General features: G+C 47.6%; 1 protein-coding gene across 1 annotated transcript in view; it reads right to left on the reverse strand.

Annotated features, from left to right (window-relative positions):
• TCERG1L (transcription elongation regulator 1 like) overlaps positions 1 to 18,346 on the reverse strand; it is a 95,667-nt gene that overhangs the window by 32,540 nt on the left and 44,781 nt on the right. The window contains exon 4 of the mRNA XM_075155307.1: positions 4,965 to 5,090. Within this exon, the coding sequence (XP_075011408.1) occupies positions 4,965 to 5,090 (126 nt within the window). The remainder of the gene's footprint in view (positions 1 to 4,964; positions 5,091 to 18,346) is intronic.

The raw sequence follows: 18,346 nt of genomic DNA on the forward strand, positions 1-18,346 counted from the left end.
AATAAGATGGAGATAAAAAAATTAAAATAAAATAACAAAAGAAAGTCCTGAAAGTCATTATGCACCTCAGGAGTGATTTATATCTATAGTTGAACATTGTGACTGTTCTCCCTAAGTATAATGTCAAGAGAAAAATAATTCAAGCCTGTGTTTCCCCCCTCGAGCTGCCCTCGGGGCAGGGAGCGCTCCCCGGGCTCCGGCTCGCTGTGCTAAGGGGGGACTCCCGAAAAGCGAGGCGGGGGAGCTGCAACGGGAGGAGGGCTGCGGACAGCCCGTGCCGCTGACCCGCTCTGCTTCCCAAGGAGGATATCAAGCAGACCTCTGTTAGCACTTCTTAGATCATGAAAGATTTCTTCTCCTCTGCACACACTGGGAAAGGACAGCCAGCAAGACTCATGTTTACCCTCTATTGGCAGCTGGCGCACATCTTTGCTCAGGTTTACTCTTTTCTCATTAATCAACCTTTTCCCCCCCCTCTTCAACTCAAATGCATAAAATAATGCAGTCTGACAATTAAGCCACCACAACATATTTCCAACATAATCACACAGCTTTTTTTGCCCCTAAACTTAGCAGCATAATTACCAACGATGTGTTTTCTGCACTTGCTGTAACACTGCTGAAGGATGCGCTGGAGACAGGAGGATAAAGATATCTGATTAAAGAGACTTCTCTGAGGCTCCACAGCAGATAGAGAAACCTGAATAATTCACAGTATGAAAAGTAAAGGTGAAGTAGCAAAACTATCTTGGGTATATCACAGAGGATGTAGGTGTATGATCATAAACATCTTATTAAAAGCAGAATTAGAGAGGAAGGGGAAGAGGGAAGAGGGAACACTGATTCACTCCAGAAGCAGCTATGGAGAAGAGAGAATAAAAATTTGTTTTACAAAGGTATTTAGAGGCCAAACCTCCATTAATCTCAAAGGACGTTTAAAATTTTGATTGTAAATGTTTCAGAGAATTCGATTTACTTCAAGTGCACCCATCTAAACACTCAGCTTTTATTGTCCCATCACTATCTCTGTAGATCAGTTCTGTCTCTCCTCGCAACCGTATTGCTTTTGTTTTTTGAGATAAGCCTAAAAACCATATCTGACTGACTCACAATTCCTCCTTGGTTGCTTCTGGCTCGAGCCAAGTGTGGGATTTCAGTGCCAGCTACGTCAGGGAGGTCCATGCCCCGCTCCCACAGGAGCCCATCATCACTGCTTCAGGGAAACAGGCTCGGCTTCTACTCCTGCCTGCTCACTGCATTTCACCCTTTAATTCGTGTCTATTTTCTGCTTTGACCAGTTTCTCTGTGCCCTGCCAAATGGCTCTGTCTCCCCTCTTAGAACAAGTCTCCTTCAGCAGTGCTTTTTTCCTTCCGTAGCAATCTCTTCCCTCTCACCCCTTTATTTTTCTGGAGATTTGTAACGGGAACAGTAGAATAACAAGGACAAATTCTTTGTCTGCTGTACCATATCATGGGCTATATGCCTGGTGCAGAGTTCAAGGACAAACTCATTTCGTTGTTGGACTTTTCAGGCACACAGCCAACACTGCCCAATAGATGCTATTTGCCTCTACCCCGAAAATAGTTTCTTTGTTAAAGAAGGAAAAGGTGAAAACCCCCTCCTGGCATATTCCCTCAGACGCCGCGCGGGGTGGGCAGCGAGCCATCCCCACCTCCCAGACTGGCTCAGAGCATCCATTTCCCATAGAGCTGCACGGGCAGGAGCACCGCTACGAGCACCGCTACGAGCACCGCTACGAGCATCGCTGCCCACAGAGCAGCATCAGCTCCCACCAACGCCGGGCACAGCCCGGGGTCCCCGTTCGTTCGCCTCCTCCCTCCCTGAGCAGGAGGCAGCTGCTGCCGCATGCTCATGGCGGGGTATTCCTACCTGGTTTTGCATTTCCCCCTCGTTTAAGCCTCTGCACCATTCCTCAGCCTCTCTCTCCAGCTGTCTGCACCTCTGCGAGCTGGCCCAGGCTAAGCCGGGCTCTGAGCCAAAGACCTTCGCTGATTCTTGCCGACCTTCCTTCCTCTCCTCTTTACACGTGATTCTTTTTAAATATCAAGATCTCGGCCCTGATCTTCAAGGCACTTAATGATCTGAGCTCTGAATATCTATAAAATCATGCAGAGCTCTGTGAGGGTGGCAGTTACAGCTCCACCTTTCTTGTACCTACTGTAATGCAAAAAAGTCAGATTGGTACTTGAGACTGGACTTTTCCAGCTTCCAATACAAAAATAAATGCTTACTAGAAGCCAGGACCATTGCAAAGTTTACTCCTCCTGCTCCAGAAACACAGAAAATTTTATTAATTTTGTCTTCAGAGAAAGAGGGATTTGGTGTTGTCATGAGCAAAATCCAACTGTGCCAAGCCTCGCTGAACACCCAATTTTCCCTTTAGAAACCAGGTCAAAGAAAGGCTTATCTATACTGCAAAACAAAAGTATGGCTGTAATGCCATATAAAACCTGTATGCTGGCTCAGTACTGCCACTGTAGGTACTGGCAGCAAAACACGGTGGCACAGGCCTCTGTATGTACATTAAAGCGCTCTCCATACGAGACATAAGATTCATGGCTTAACATGTTGGTATTCTAGCTGCCTGCCCCGGTCCTCTCTCAGAAATGACTACCCCCGTGCTTCAGGGCTCCTGGGCTGGAGACACTCAATGAATACATTTTGCAAGGTCCAGAGCTTTTAAATTAAACAAAACAAAACAAAACAAAACCAAACTCGGAGGATGGTACCTTCTTATAACACCTCTCCACCCACCTGTCCCCATGGCTGGTGACCCAGCGCTGGCGGGCTTGAATTTGCCCCCCAGGGACTGGAGGGTCCCCGCACCAGGTCCTGCTGCGCCGCGGCCAGAGGCAGCTCAGCCCCGGCCCCGCGGCCCTGGGTCCTGGTCACCCACGGGACTTTGTCAGGTTCCCAGCGTCTCCTAACAGCTTCCTAAAGTGCACGTTTGCTTTTCTGTAGCACTTTGAGGCAGATGTGTGCAAACACCTCTATTACCGTCATTTGCTCTTAATTACAATTCCTACTTTGATTGTTTTTCCACTACAGTTTGTAGCAACCTATAGAAAAGAATGTGATCTCCTCCAAAACATTAAATAAAAATCCATACTATACTTCAGTGAAATTACCATTTTTCTCTTAAATGTGGTTGGCAGCAAATCAAAGATGACAAACAGAGGAAGATGAAGGTGTTTTGTATTTTCAAGAGAAAGCTGAAAACAAAAATATCATATTCATCTTGTTTACGTTACTTGTACGCATATAAAAATGTAATGACTGCTCTTCCAAAGTGATGGCCTCCCAACAGTATAGCTGCTTGATTTAGGCAACCTATCGACCAAATGTCATGCTGGCCTCGTCATCAGAAGTCATCTAGTCATCAAAAGGCTTTATACAGTTAAATCCTGATTCAGCATGATGGATAAAATCAGGAGTGTTTGTGTTTTCAAATCTGCCAATAAGAAGATTATGAAACATATTTGATATGAAGTATATTAGAAACCACGATTTCAGTTTTCAACAAGCTGCAGATCAGCATGACCCTTGCACAAATCTTCACCTTTCTGTCCCTGCATCCTTTGAACAGTTTTAATATTTCCTCCGTCTCACTTGCTTCTGACAAGAAAGCAAGTCAATACAATTCCTGGTGACTTTAAGGAGCAGTATGCAGGTCTTCAAGCACAATAACTGTATAGATGATAAAAGAAGTAGGTGTTTACCAAGAAACTTGTCTGGTTTGAAAACTGAAGTATGTCAAAAGAGACGTGTATGAACTTTCCTTCAGTTTTAAGGTGTGTGCGTCATAAAATTTTCAGCAATTTCCAGACAGAGCTGGAATACTCAGCAACATAAATTCAATCAGAGGATCTTATTCAAGACAGGTACAGCAGCAGGCAGACCTGCTTCAAAGGGAGCCTCCGCTCCACTTACGGATCTGCCTAGCACAGCTGACCACAACGTATTTTATGAGAGCCTTATCTTAGCCGAGGGTAGAGCGGGTGAGCCTGAGGCACCCACACAGGGAACGGCTCAGCTGGACAAGTGAGAGCTTCTGTACCAAAACTCTGCACATGAGCAAACACAGAACAAGTACGTTCATTTCTAGTACGCAACCCTTCAACACCTCCACAACCGCATTAATCCCTAGGTGTGAAGGATCAGACAAATCACGCCTGAACTGATGCCTAGTAATTCCTGACAAACGCCAGTTTTTTCCATGAAATGTGGCTGGGGAGGTGCGTTCAGGACCCCGTGGGCATGGCTGGCACCCACTCTCCACGGCTGTGGGCACCCAGGTCAGGGTGTATCCAGCCCTGTATCACAGCATCTCACCTCCATTAAAGAGCTCCCGACTTCACAACGACAGTAGTGTAAGAGGAATTTCACATTATTAGGAAAGATGTTCACAATTTCCTATCAAAATCTGATAGCTTTTTGATCGTGATTTGCAACATGTATATACGAATCTAAATAAAGCCACAAGACTTCCTCCAGCCTTTGGGAACAGCATTGTCCCTCCTCTCACGACAACACACACATTTACATGACAGTGAATAAACCAGTTTTATCACACAGTACTGCACAAAGCATCCTCGGAGGCTTCAGCCAACGAGGCTTCATGGAGCAACTACCCAAAAGATAACCACATTATCACTGTAACGCTTGTGAATACCACTGGCATGGGAAATGAAAAGCCCAAGGACGTTTCAGAAACCTGCCTTTTGTATCATCAAATGCAAAGCTACTGCCAGTTGCCAAACCGAGTAAACAGGATCTGAAACACTCTGAATACGCCCGCAATTAGCTAAAGCAAATGTCATAAAATTTGAGCTGATTTTTTAAGGGTCCCCCATTTCTATGCAGTATGGAAAGCACGGCTTGGCTGGAAGTAGGCAAACATATGCTTCAGTAATATAATCAGTATATAGAAACATAAAGACACCTGTTAAAGTCTGGTCCACCAAATTGGTTGCCATGATCGTCACCGCCGGTGCAGACACAGCAGTTACCCGGGCGACTTGCGTCGGCATCAAAGGACCCACATGAACGTCCATTCTGGAGGCAGAACCTGCATTCAAACCATAAGAAAACTTTTTTTTTTCCCCAGTAAACAAAAATGCCTTTTAAAAACTTACTTTTTTTCAGCCTTATTTCACAGAGTGCTCTTTTAACCTCCTGCTAAACATTTCTCTCTGTACCCGTTTGCACGATTAAAACAATAGGTTTTGTGTTTAGTTGAATTACTGGTCTAGTCTGGCCACTGATGTCCATTGATTCTCAGCAAACAAGCATTGGTGGAAATCTTAAATTAATAAAAATGTGGCCCTCAAAGTAAGAATTTGCAAGGATATATTAACGCTTTCAGAACAGATTACAGCAAGATCAGTTTTCTTATTTAAGCCTAAATAACACACCTCCAGTTTCTGCTGTTTCTCATCACAAGCTCTTTGTGCCCCTCTCCATCTATGGGAAATTATTTTGCCAATAATTTAAAACAGCAGCTTTATCTAAGGGAATCACAGTCTGCTCAGACAATTCACAAAACAGGAAATCACTAAATTGCTCATATACGCTATTCATGATAAAGCAGTAATCCAGGTCTGCTGCTAAAACTATGCTAATTAAACCAGGCTACTTAATCCTTGAGAATTCGTGGCTATCACCGAATTTGAGGTCAAACCTTGAACGTTAGTTTCCCATTACCTGTGCGCGAAACCTTTTTTCAGAAACTGAAGGACCCGTACCGCAGCATCTCATTGCAGACGTCAATTCAGGCGTCCCATCAGCAGTCTCCATCCCCTGCTTACAAGCCACCATTTCAACACTGAACTGCAGTAGGGACATACCCCTAGTTTAAGGCAGACTCTGGGAATCACATCTTCTTTCCCAAGCACGAGCCAAGCCGCAGAATTTACTGCCCTTTCGTTTCACCAACTACTCTTGCGCTGTGAAACGCGTCTCATCCCGACTTCTCTGCATTTCGCAGTAATATGGATCCTTTCTGGAGCCTTCACTCTGTTAGAAAAACTCACTCGCACACTACAAACCTCTTCATTGATTTTTTGTTTCTCAGATTCCAGGTGCCAAAGCAGATTATTAAACGTAACTCTCACCAGAGCGGGGAAACTGGTTGCTTTTTTGAATGCAACTGTAACAATATTTTATCATTAAAAAGGTCACTTTTTCTTCATGAAAACTAGAGTCTTGGGTATCGCCTGGGCTAGCGATATCACGAGAGGTGTTTCCTCGCGGCTTTGAGGTGTGGACCAGCACAGCCGCCCCAGCCGGGGCAGAGGAACCTTCCCCGTCTGCAGCCAGAGCTGCACGATGCACCCCGGCTACAGGCACTCGAAAAGGCACGACGTGTTCAAAAAGCGGGTATTTTAGCAACAATAATAATGATGGTGCTAATTATGCTAATGAAGCATGCATTTTGCTGGTAGGCAGACACATATTCTATTGAATATAATCTGAATTACCTGTATGAGTAAAAATATGCATCATGAAATTCATGGTGATTTTTCCTCTCCTCACCCCCTTGTCTCCCACCCCAATGACCAGGGCACAGCAGTGGAAGCCAGAAACTCTCCAAGAAAAGATAAATCTGAGTATTTTGTAGCAGATTGTTCAAACGAAGAAGAAAGTAGAAATTGGGATTGCAGAAAGCCCGAAGAAAACCCAGTTTACACCATTCAGAGACTGCCGGGCAGCGTGTCGGTGAACCTGCCGTCGGTTGCTGGCTTCACCCCGGGTCCCTCACGTCAGGCACAAGGTCTCTGCTGCAAACCGCGGAGAACGGCACCATTGCAAGGGTGTCCTGGTGCTCCAGGCAACGCTAAACATCTGCTTTGCCCAACGGGAAGGAAGAAGTCCACAATTGCTACTGAAACAGGGAAAGCCCACGTCTTCTACCTGGAGCTGGTGGCATTCTCTATGGAAATACAATTCCAGCGACTGCGGGGCTGTTTTCTTTCCTAGCCAGCACGTTTTCAAAGCTGCTATTTTAATGCACTTTCTCATATCATCAATTGCGTGTTCCCGAAGCAGACTGGAATTCAGGCCATCACTGGACTTTGTGGGATTCATCTTCACAACAGGTGAAGAAGAATTTAAAACATAGTACATAATTTTAATCAAATTCCCATTTTTTTAATAATCTTTTACAACAACAGAAAAGGATATAAAATACAAATCTTATGAAAGAAATACCATTTTATAAAATTAGAAAGTCGTATTCCTATAAAGGGTTAACATGGCTAAAGAACCACTCAGGGAAAAGTAAAGCTTTGCCAAAAAATAATCTTAGGAAAAAGCAGGAGGTTCATGAAGCTTTAGGAGCTGGGGCCAGAACACCAAGTTCATTGAATGTTCAGTAATGCATTTGCATGATACCAACTTGCTATGAGCCAGGGTATCTTGCAGACGTTACTTGGTAACGGATGATTTACTAATTTTAAATGCAAATGAAACACCTCAGAAAACCATGACCCCCGTATCCAGCAAGGAAAAAAGAAATGAGTTTCCAAATGTGCTGAACAACCGGGAGGACAACTGCAATTTTTCCATACGAACAAGTGAAAGAGGATGATTAGTCCCAATCAGCTGGGGGGGATCCCCCCATTAACCTCCTCTTCACCTCCTCCCCTCAGAGGACCTCCAAACCCTCTCGACTCAGAGCGATGTACAAACACAGCATCACCTCTCCTCAGGAGCTGGCAGCGTTCTGCAGAGCAACCCCTGAACTTTGGGCTTCGCGGACGCAGGATCAGGCCTCGAGACAACTGAAAAGTCACCTTAGATGAGCATTTTGCAGACAAACACCATTTGCACCACCTACCCAGGAACATTTTCCTGTGCACACATACACATAAGCACAGCAAGAACCACTGGCCCCCGCCGCTACTGCACATCAGTAAATCACATCCCTGCGCTTTTATTTTGGTGCCCTCCTCATAAGAGGCTTGAAAGCACATTTAATATTTTTATGGGCTTCCTCCCACACTTCAGCCTTCACCTGCACCTGCAGCACAGCCCTCCTAGGACAAGGATTAATTAGCAAGCCACCGTCGTGCCAGCCAGCTAGTGGAAGGGGAAGAAAAGAGGGAATGAGAGGACAGTGCCAACACCATTTTAACCTCCCAAGCCCAGCGGAGGTTTGTACAGGGTAGACAATGGAGAAGACTATGTGTCTCAAGGCACGTGTAAAAATACATACACAAAGCATGGATTTTCTTAAGCAATAACTCAGGGGTACACGTTCACGCGTGGTGCCGCGTCTGAGCTGGTGAGAGCCCTCTATGGACTTGCGGCGGTCTAGAACAAAGCAAAATGGGTAGCAAGAGATGCTCCTAGATCGTTAACATCAACGGAGCAGGGGCAAGAGGGGAGGCAGCAACAAGACCTCTGTGATCCACTAACTGTCCCGACAAAGCAGCTCCGTGCCGTTCTCCTGGCGGTCTCCTCCCTGGGAGAGCAGCACGGGCGACCTGGGGGCACTGGGAAGATTAACTGCAAGCAGCTGCAGGGAAAACACCAGAAAAGGAAACATTTTATTATTGCGCTCTCTTTTTTTTTTTTTATATTGCCATGAAGTCAGGATAAGAGACATTCCTGCAAGACATATCAGTAGCATGATAAAGAAATTACCCTGTAAGGTACTGTGATAAATTTAATCCACATTTGCTTTGAAGAAAGAATGATAAATAAAGCATTTACGGAAGAGGAACAGGTCAGTGTGATGTTTGTTGTGCTACCTACGGCACAATAATGTAACTGGAGGCACTTGTAACTTGACCATCTCTAACAAGACAGTGAACCATTTCCCAGCTCGAGACGATGGTTGGACCTGAGGCAACAACAGTTTCTTTTTTCTGCTTCTGTCAAAGCCTCTGGCAAAACTATTACCTTTGATGAACTCTCTGGATATAAAGAAACGCTGAGGAACCATCAGTTCGAACACTGAAGACTAAGGTGCCTCTAATTATATGGAGCAATCCACGCAACAGCAGACTCGAAACGGCCCCTCCAGTTTTACGGAGATGCAGGACACACGCATGAATGGACTGAAATTCTGGTTTCCATATCCTTGGAGACCATTTCTTAAGCTAGGATTTCCATCTGTAATTTAGATGTACGTTACTACACAATTAATTCCATGAGTAATGTTTTATAGAGCAAGAGTTGTTTGGTTGTCTTTGGCTTTTCAAACTAATTTTAATAACAACAAAAAGTTCACTTTCATCCTATTGCTTCCAGACTCATCAGAGACAGATTAAAACGGTATTTCATCATCTGGTCTCTTCTGGTTCTGGTGAGGTATGTGCGCACGAATGCCTTGCTGTCTACAACAATATACTCAGGAACGGCTGTGCAGCTATTCTGAATTTATCCAAAGTGACCATCTTTAAAGATAACAACAAATCAAAAAATACTGGAGGTGAGCATGGCTAGGAATCTTTGACTTGTCCTTTTCCACCTTTAAATTTGCAAAGGGGGAAAGTTTCATGCCTACAGATGTGAACCTGTGCCACCGAACGGTCTTGGCCCAGGTCCCCTCCCGCTGCTGAAGACCTCCCCGGGGGGACAGGCTTGTCTCAGGCAGCCCCACACTTTCTGGGCAAGCTCTCTGAGAGACGCTGAGCTGATCCAAAACCTGCCCCCGAGCACGGCCGGGCACCACGGCTCACGCTGCCGCCATTCACCGGGGGCCGCGATACCGGGCAGGGGAGAAAATCACACCCGGCTCCAAAAACGCCACCGCTCCCATCCCACCGCTGCCCCCCGCGCGCGCGGGAGCCTGCGGCGTATGAACCATACGTGGGCTACACGTGCAGACACTTGAAGGTTTACCCCCAGATCCTGAGGTTTAAAGGGACACCAGGTAGACGTAAGCATCCACTAAGGTATGCACGTGAATTTCGGTACACAAGCAATTCTCTACACCCAAAACTGGAATAATTTTCATAACGGGCTTAATTATCTCCCCACGGTTAGACATATACCACTTGAGATGAGCTCTGCTCATTTTGTTACCACAGGGTATGTTGCATGTTGAACCGTGACTTTCCATTTTATAATTTCAACTGCTTCTTTATGTTGATTTATTATCACATCCAGGAACGATAAAATGATCGGTGCATCTTTTGATGTGAGGGAAGCAATTAGCTCACAGCTTCCATCCATATTGGAGTCAAGCATATACATATATATACACATATATATATTATTTCACACACGCAGATAGAGTTCAACTGCTTAGTTTAATTATATCTGATGCTCACCAAATAAGCTTGAATGATTTAAGGCAATCATAACCTTTAAGGAATAAATATTTATGCTTTCTAGTTCTTCGTGCTCATAAAAAGCAGTTTTTGCAATAGATGGATTTGGAATACAAATAAACTCTGTGGACTGAATTTAATGTCATAATGCAATATAAGCTTTCAGTATGAACTGCTCATAACCTGGGCTGGACTAATACCTAAACGTGAACCGCAGAGAACCTAACACCCACCCACCCACACTCCGTGCATTTCGTGATTAAATTTAGGCAAATTTTACTACAAAACAATACTGAGGAGAGGGAGGATAAAAGTGATCTTTTCCATGAAGTTTCTGATTATTGTTAGAGCCAAGGAGCCCTGACTAGCAAGTCGTGCGTTTTGAGAACATCTGTCCATTTTTAAGATTATTTCAGTGCAGATGCATTTTACTGTCGCTTAGAAACACAAGCAACCTTCGTCTCAGTTTAACTGCAACGAGGACATTACGAGGACAAAGGAGGACAACAGCAGATGAGTGGAGGGTTCAGAAATCTGAAGATCCTCTGCAAGTGACACACCGTCCTGATTTGCATCCCTGAAGAGCAGATACTGATTTGCATCCCTGATGATGGAACCCAGAGCGGAGAGCTGGGGTGCCTGAGGCTCCGCTGCTGGGGCTGGGGCTCCCCTGCCCCTGTGCATGGGGGTCTGGGGGCTCCACGTACCCGCCTCCAGCTTGCTGGTCCCCACAGCCGTGCTGCGAGCCCCACCTCAGGAACGGCCACGCGTCACCGGGAGCAGAGCAGAGGGACCGCGCCGGGCACAGCTCCTGCGCTGGAGTCGCTCCCCCCGCTCAGCAAACCCTCCTGCAGCAAAACCCTTCCCAACGCCAGCGGAGGGCACAGCCGGCACACAGCCCGGAGCCAGGGCTCCCGGGCTCAGCTACCCCTGCCCCAGCTCGGGGCAAGACAGCTTCAACCCCCGGGAACGTTTTCTCTCCTCGTGCTCCTGGGCGAGGGCAGCCCAGGGAGGCCAAGTCCCACAGCCGCTCTGGCCGAACTGGGAATGGTTATAATGGACAACCCCGTCACCCGGCGTGTCTGAATTGGCATTTTTATGCTGTTGCTTAAGCACCTGAAGAAGAGAATGGGAAATTGCCCATCACATAACTGACCGACTGTGCCTCACCTCCAGCAGAAACCACCGTCCCCAGGCATGCACCAGGAGTCAAATTAAATTAGATGGTAGATTTTTCCCGGAACAGACAACTAACTTTTCCACCTTTGCTATTTCTAGCAAACAGCACTTAAGGGGTATTTCCTTTTTTACCCCGTACCACACAGACAAATGGATCACTGTTGCTAGCTCCCTCCTCCACTTGCTCGTGGCCAAAACAGACCTCAGGAGAGGGAGCAGATACATTACTGACGCTCGTGACCTGGTTGAAAGGGATAGGACAGATTTTCAGGGCAAAACTGTTCTTTATAAATGTTTACTCTGTGCCTCAGCAGACCCATCGGCTCTCACCACTCCATTACACAGCGCAGGGATGTTAACGACCCACGTTAACAGGAATCGTGCTGCCCATGGCAAAATAACGTGACTGGTCCTGGACCGCCCCGCAGCTGGCTCCAGCAGTGGAGGTTTCCTGCTCCTGCTGTTCAGTTGTAACTCTTACCTTTTCCAATTAAACCATGGCACTTCCAACATTATCTTAAAGCTAAGTTAGCAGTTCAGCAAGCGTTTAAGCCTAGTTTCCCTCACTGTGATTCAAGAAGCCTTTAACAGCACTGCACCCAAAAGAACAGGGGCCACATAATTTATTTTAATGTATTCATATTATAGAATCATAGAATCATAGAATCATTAAGGTTGGAATAGACCTCTAAGATCATCGAGTCCAACCGTCAACCCAACACACCATGCCCACTACACCATGTCCCTAAGGGCCTCATCTACACGTCTTTTAAATACTTCCAGGGATGGGGACTCCACCACTTCCCTGGGCAGCCTGTTCCAAGGCCTGACCACTCTTTCAGTAAAGAAATTTCTCCTAATGTCCAGCCTAAACCTCCCCTGGCACAACTTGAGGCCATTTCCTCTCGTCCTATCGCTGTTACTTGGGAGAAGAGACCAACACCCACCTCGCTACAACCTCCTTTCAGGTAGTTGTAGAGCGCGATGAGGTCTCCCCTCAGCCTCCTCTTCTCCAGGCTGAACACCCCCAGTTCCCTCAGCCGCTCCCCATCAGACTTGTGCTCCAGGCCCTTCTCCAGCTTCGTTGCCCTCCTCTGGACACGCTCCAGCCCCTCCATGTCCTTCTTGTAGTGAGGGGCCCAAAACTGAACAAAGGATCGAGGTGCGGCCTCACCAGTGCCCAGTACAGGGGCACGATCACCTCCCTGCTCCTGCTGGCCACACCAGTTCTGATACAGGCCAGGATGCCGTTGGCCTTCTTGGCCACCTGGGCACACTGCCGGCTCATGTTCAGCTGCTGTCGACCAGCACCCCCAGGTCCTTTTCCTCCGGGCACTTTCCAGCCACTCTGCCCCAAGCCTGTAGCGTTGCCTGGGGTTGTTGTGGCTGAAGTGCAGGACCCGGCACTTGGCCTTGTTGAACCTCATACATTGGCCTCGGCCCATCGATCCAGCCTGTCCAGGTCCCTCTGCAGAGCCTTCCTACCCTCGAGCAGATCAACACTCCCACCCAACTTGGTGTCATCTGCAAACTTACTGAGGGAGCACTCGATCCCCTCGTCCAGATCATTGATGAAGATATTGAACAGGACCGGCCCCAGTACTGAGCCCTGGGGAACACCGCTCGTGACCGGCCGCCAACTGGATTTAACTCCCTTCACCACAACTCTCTGGGCCCGGCCGTCCAGCCAGTATTGAAAATATCCATAGCATGGGCCTAATCTTACCCCCAGTGAAGGCAGCACAAGTCCCTCTGTCGAGCTTTATGGGCACCGAATCACGCTCCTGAAACCAAAGCTCTTCTTCCTGCAACACATTTGCCTCTTGCAAAGCTACTCTTTATGCCATGGGACTAAAGATCTTAATGCATTATTGAACAGCATAGTTTGTCATTCATATTTATTTTAGCTAAATATATCTCAGAACTTGTTTTTATTAATGGCTTTGTAAGGCTGCCTCATGAACAGCATCAACCGTAAGAGCACAACGTGCCCGGGTGACGGCAGCGGCACCGGGCACATCGCACGCCAAGCCGACATGGTGAGGCGCTCAGCCTACGTGGGAACCAATCGGGATAACGTTTGTAAGAATTTCTAAAATCCGACTACACGATCGAAATACTTGTTTGGTGAGAAACCCACAGTGAAACAGGAAATTGTGTTTCCCGCAGAGAAGGAGTGGAGGGACGGGGGGACGCAGGGTCGGAGGGCCATCGCCACGCTGAGGGCAGGGCACTGTAGGGTGGCACTGCCCACCCAGTACTGTGTGCCCAGATGTTTGCTGGTCTCTGAAGCGACCAGCTCCCCTGACTCTGAGCTGGGCTCTACGGACCGAGCTGCAGGGCAGGTGATGCTCTGCCGGCTGCGATGCCATGCACCGAAGACGGTTACTCCTGCGCTCGCCTACGTGGAGGCTGTGTGGCCACAGCAAAGCTGCACCCCGGCTGCAGAGCTCCCCCTGACCCGCCGTCACGTACGGCCACGGCAAGGCTTCACCTTCAGAACAAACGAGCATGGAAATACTCGTGCAAGGGTTGGACTGGCGCACCGCACCCGGTGCGGAACAGGATGCTCCAGCGCCCAGCGATGGCCCAGCCTGCGCCGCCATCCCGTTCAGCAGTAAGAAAAAAGGCTGAGGTTCTCATTTCAAAAACTGAATGTTTTTCATATAGCTAAACACATCCCTATTCCATTCATCCTTTTCATCTTTTCTCACTTTTTATGATGTACTTCATATTTGCCTGTAGTTACATATTTGTTTCAAAAATATGAAAAGCACATTTAACTGAAGCATTCTTTCTACACCATTGGGATTAGGTGGTTAAAGAGGAATATAAATGGGAGGCATTTTCGAGAATATTAATCCTGTTTCGCCTGAAATAATCCAGCCAGGAATAGTTTTTAAAAAACTCACGAACTCAGACTTTGCCTATCCATCTACTGGTTTGCGCACCTTATCAGTCACAAGAAATAACGTATACAGTGAACCACCACCCTTCCTCCTAAGCACAATCCCTCCCACGCCCTTGGTCAGAACATCCACGGGCTCATCCCCAGCGACGGGTACCCAGGCCACGGAAGCCAGGCCACCACCACCACACACTCACGCCTGCCCACAGGGGGATGCTTTCATTAACACTACATACAAAAACGGCTGGGGTCATAATTGATGAAGATACCTACTGAGCATCAGGAATTACAAGTCATGGAAGTGATTTCAATACCAAGTAACTTCCATTCCAGCAGAGCAACCTCAGCAGGTTCCCACAGACCAGGACCCACCGGCCGTGGGTGCTGTTCAGGCACAACAAATCCCCCCACAACCTCTATCGGGCCTATTTCCCTTAGCTGGCATACCTCTAGGAGACTGCTTCCCAGCAAAAAACTACAAAAAAGGAATTATTCCTCCTGTTATTTTTCGCTAATAACCATCTGCCTGTATTTGCTTGTCAAATTCTGACCTACCATTAAGAGAAAAGAAAGAAAGCAAAGGATATTTATTTTGACGAGGATGACATGACAGCAAACATGTCCTCAATAAATCACACCGAATAAGAGAAATACAAACTAATTATTCAACGCGGGAAGGAGTTGCCTGGGAGAAGGAGGAGCTGTGTAAATCTGGTCCCGCAGCCCCCTCCCAGGCAGAACTGAGGGGCTCCGGAGGGAAGTCGCTGCTGCAGGGATCCATTTCCACCGATCCCATCTACTGCAAGCGCAGGTGATAACTCCAGAGAGAAAGCAGTGCACCAAAATGGCACCTTCTGGACAACGGGGAGAGAAAACGCCTCTCCAGCACGTACCCCAACGCCGTAGGAAGAAAGATGGGGAGAAGGAGGTGGGACACTGATGACAAGCGATGCCCTCCCCTCAGGAGGGTGCTGCTGCTGGTACCCACTCCCCGCTCGCAGGAGCCGGGCTCCGACGGCTGTCCTGGGACCAACGCCGGGAGCAGAGAGCGGGCAACGCATCTGAGCAGTTCTGTTGGTTCTCACCAGGTTTGCAGCTGGGAACCCCCTGCCCGGGGCTGGAGACGCTGGGGCCTCGAGGTACCCCACGCCTGCGCCGTCGGCGCAGCAACGGATGGCATGAACCTGCCGGAGCCGCTCTTCAAAGGACTTCCTAACCATGACTGTCGAACGGAGGGCTTGTAAGAGCCATTTTGGACTTGAAATAGAAATTTCTGCGAGACCTTCAGCTACAAACCTGAATGGGCTCAGGTGAGGGGGTGCCACAGGCTGGGACTCAGCACCGGCCCCGGTGTCACTGATGCACCAGCCCGCCCGGCACCGACACATCCCTGCAAGGCGGGCGGGGAGGGACGGGGATGCTGCTGCAGCTCCGGGAATCTCCCAGGCTGTCGGTTCTGCTCCCCCGGCCCCGCTACCAACCCCGCAGCTGAACTTCGGAAATGAGGAATCTCCCGGGCGCAGTATTTGCTAGAGAGCAGCACCGGGCGGGAGCAGAAGGCGCGCGAGCAGTCCTGCCCCGGGAGATCTCGCAGCAGGAAACCACAGCAAAGCAGGGATGTGCAACACCCTTGGTCCTACCACAAACTGGCTTTTAAACAGAAAAGCTTCATTATCTGGGTGCATTTCAAATTAATTCTATGATATCTTAATAAAATCAAGATGCACCGTTAATGTATTTGTTATTCAAAAACCATCTTTAAATCAGGTAAGTTATTTTTCTACTGGAGACTCCTGTCCAAATGGCATCCATTATAAAGTTCACTGACTTAAAGATAAACCAAGAAAAAACCGCTGTGCCTTGGCTGCCGAGAGATGGAGGTTACACACGGGCGTTACTTGTTCCTGAAAAGCTCCCATCAGAGCCCACTGGAGTCAACGGAAAGACACCAAGAGCCTTGGAAGGAGGACAGAAATATTTAACACTTACTCGCACCTTCAATAGTTCAGAGACAAGACAACAAACGGAAAGTATGTTTTAGCCCCTTGTATATAGTTCACCGGTGCACAGACCCGCCGTAGGGCAGCACCCCTCGGTCACGTCCTGCGGGCCCTGCCCGTGCTGCCCAGGCGCGCACGAGGTGGCGGGGCAGGGCCGTGCACAGCAGGAGCCCCAGGGACCTCCTCCCGAGCTCAGGGCAGGCCTGCCCAGAGGCACCCCCGTCAGCCTGCAGGGCTCGGGAGGTCAGCGCCTGCCCTCCCGGGAAAGCTCCGGGTCTCCGCTCCTGCTGTTCCCCAGCTTCATCTTCTGACTGAGGCAAAGGCCCGGCAGATTGACATTGCTTAACCGGCTAAGGCGCAGCGCGGCCGGGCTGACCGCGCCGCTGAGGCTGAAACCCCTACAAATAGCAGCTCCCTCGTGACGGCAGCGCCCTGCCAGTGCAGCTGCTCTCAGCCGTCGGAAGATGGGAATTTTGCTTCCTTTCCTACAATATTTTAATCTATTCTAGTACCTTGTTTTGTTCCTGGAACACCTGTGTTTTAATTCCTCTGTTTTGTCAGGAGTTTTATTCTTGCTTATTTGTATGTATATTCGTTACACCCTGCTGTGTACAGACAGGATCACCTTTCGTTGCTAAAGACAGAGAAAATTTTCAGTGGTGTAAAGCCCAAGAATGTAATTTTCTAAAGTGTGCCCGTGACCAAAGAGTAGAAAACCTATTACAGTATAATTTTGTTGACTTTCAAGTCACTGATGCAACACTGAAAATCCCACACTCAATAAGAAGCCCAGCAGGTACTCCAAGATATGCTTATTTCTAAGTCAAATGTGAGCCACGATGATTCTTTTTTACATCCAAATTGAAATGTAATGAGAATGTATTAACAAAGAGTATTAAATATTCAGTGGTCTGGCTCTGCTCGGGAAAGGCTTTACCTTACACTTCCAGAGGGACCCGCAGAGCAATGCTGATGTAAGGCAGGCTTTGCGCTTTGCCCTTTTGATACCATTTAGAGGAATTACACTTCTGCATGGAAAAATCAAACAAACCCCAGCCCAAAAAAGCCTAAAGCAGGACACAACCTATAAATATGAAATAAAATGCTAATATTGAATCTAAACACTCCAAAGAGCTTTCCTTACAGCAGCAGATATAGCTGCCGTTTCCTCGCACAGTGAGAAAGCAACAGTTTTGGGAGCAGAGCACTACTCACAAACTTGCCGTCAGTTCCTTATTTCTTACTGATGATAATCCTGAATGCGTACAAACTCATGGAGCAGATGATAATAGTGCTGTAAAACCCGTTCCAGAGACGAGGAGAAATTCTGGCACTGGGCACATCAAAGCCTCCCTTGTCTTCCAACGGTCAGAATTTTCCTCAAAATTTTCCCGGGTTCTGTGGATTTTTCAGACTAAAATCTGTGCTCAGCAAAGGATGGAGTACCTATTAATAATCTAACGGGATATAACATCAAATTAAGAGAAAACATAACAAACCAAAGAAACAACCCTTGCACATACCTGAAAAATAACCAGAAATGTGCTGCAAAGGGTAACTCCTGTTGACTGCATGGAGACCCCTGGTTTGAAAGGTGGTCTTAATTCACAAACATGAAAAAAAATGTGTCGCAGTACCGTATCCCTAAGAACGTTACGTGTAAGATGGACACGCTGCATCAAAGCAAAGGTCCTTCCCGACCAGCAGCCTGCTCCCAGCCACAGCTAATGGTAAATGCTGTGAGAGTGTAGGAATGGTGCAAGGGTGCAGTGACAGAGAGGGAAAAGGTGTAAGAAAAAAGCACGGAGATAGCATAATATTTCAATAGGATACTCTTCCAACCTTTCAAATACCCCTGGCTCAAAGAATTGTACAAACCTTAATGGGCTTTTTTGTCCACAAATGTCTCCAGTAACTCTTTTGCATTCATCAAGATAAAACCACAGAGAGGCTTTGG

This window comes from Calonectris borealis, chromosome 7, assembly GCF_964195595.1.
Source record: "Calonectris borealis chromosome 7, bCalBor7.hap1.2, whole genome shotgun sequence".
Lineage (NCBI taxonomy): Eukaryota > Metazoa > Chordata > Aves > Procellariiformes > Procellariidae > Calonectris > Calonectris borealis.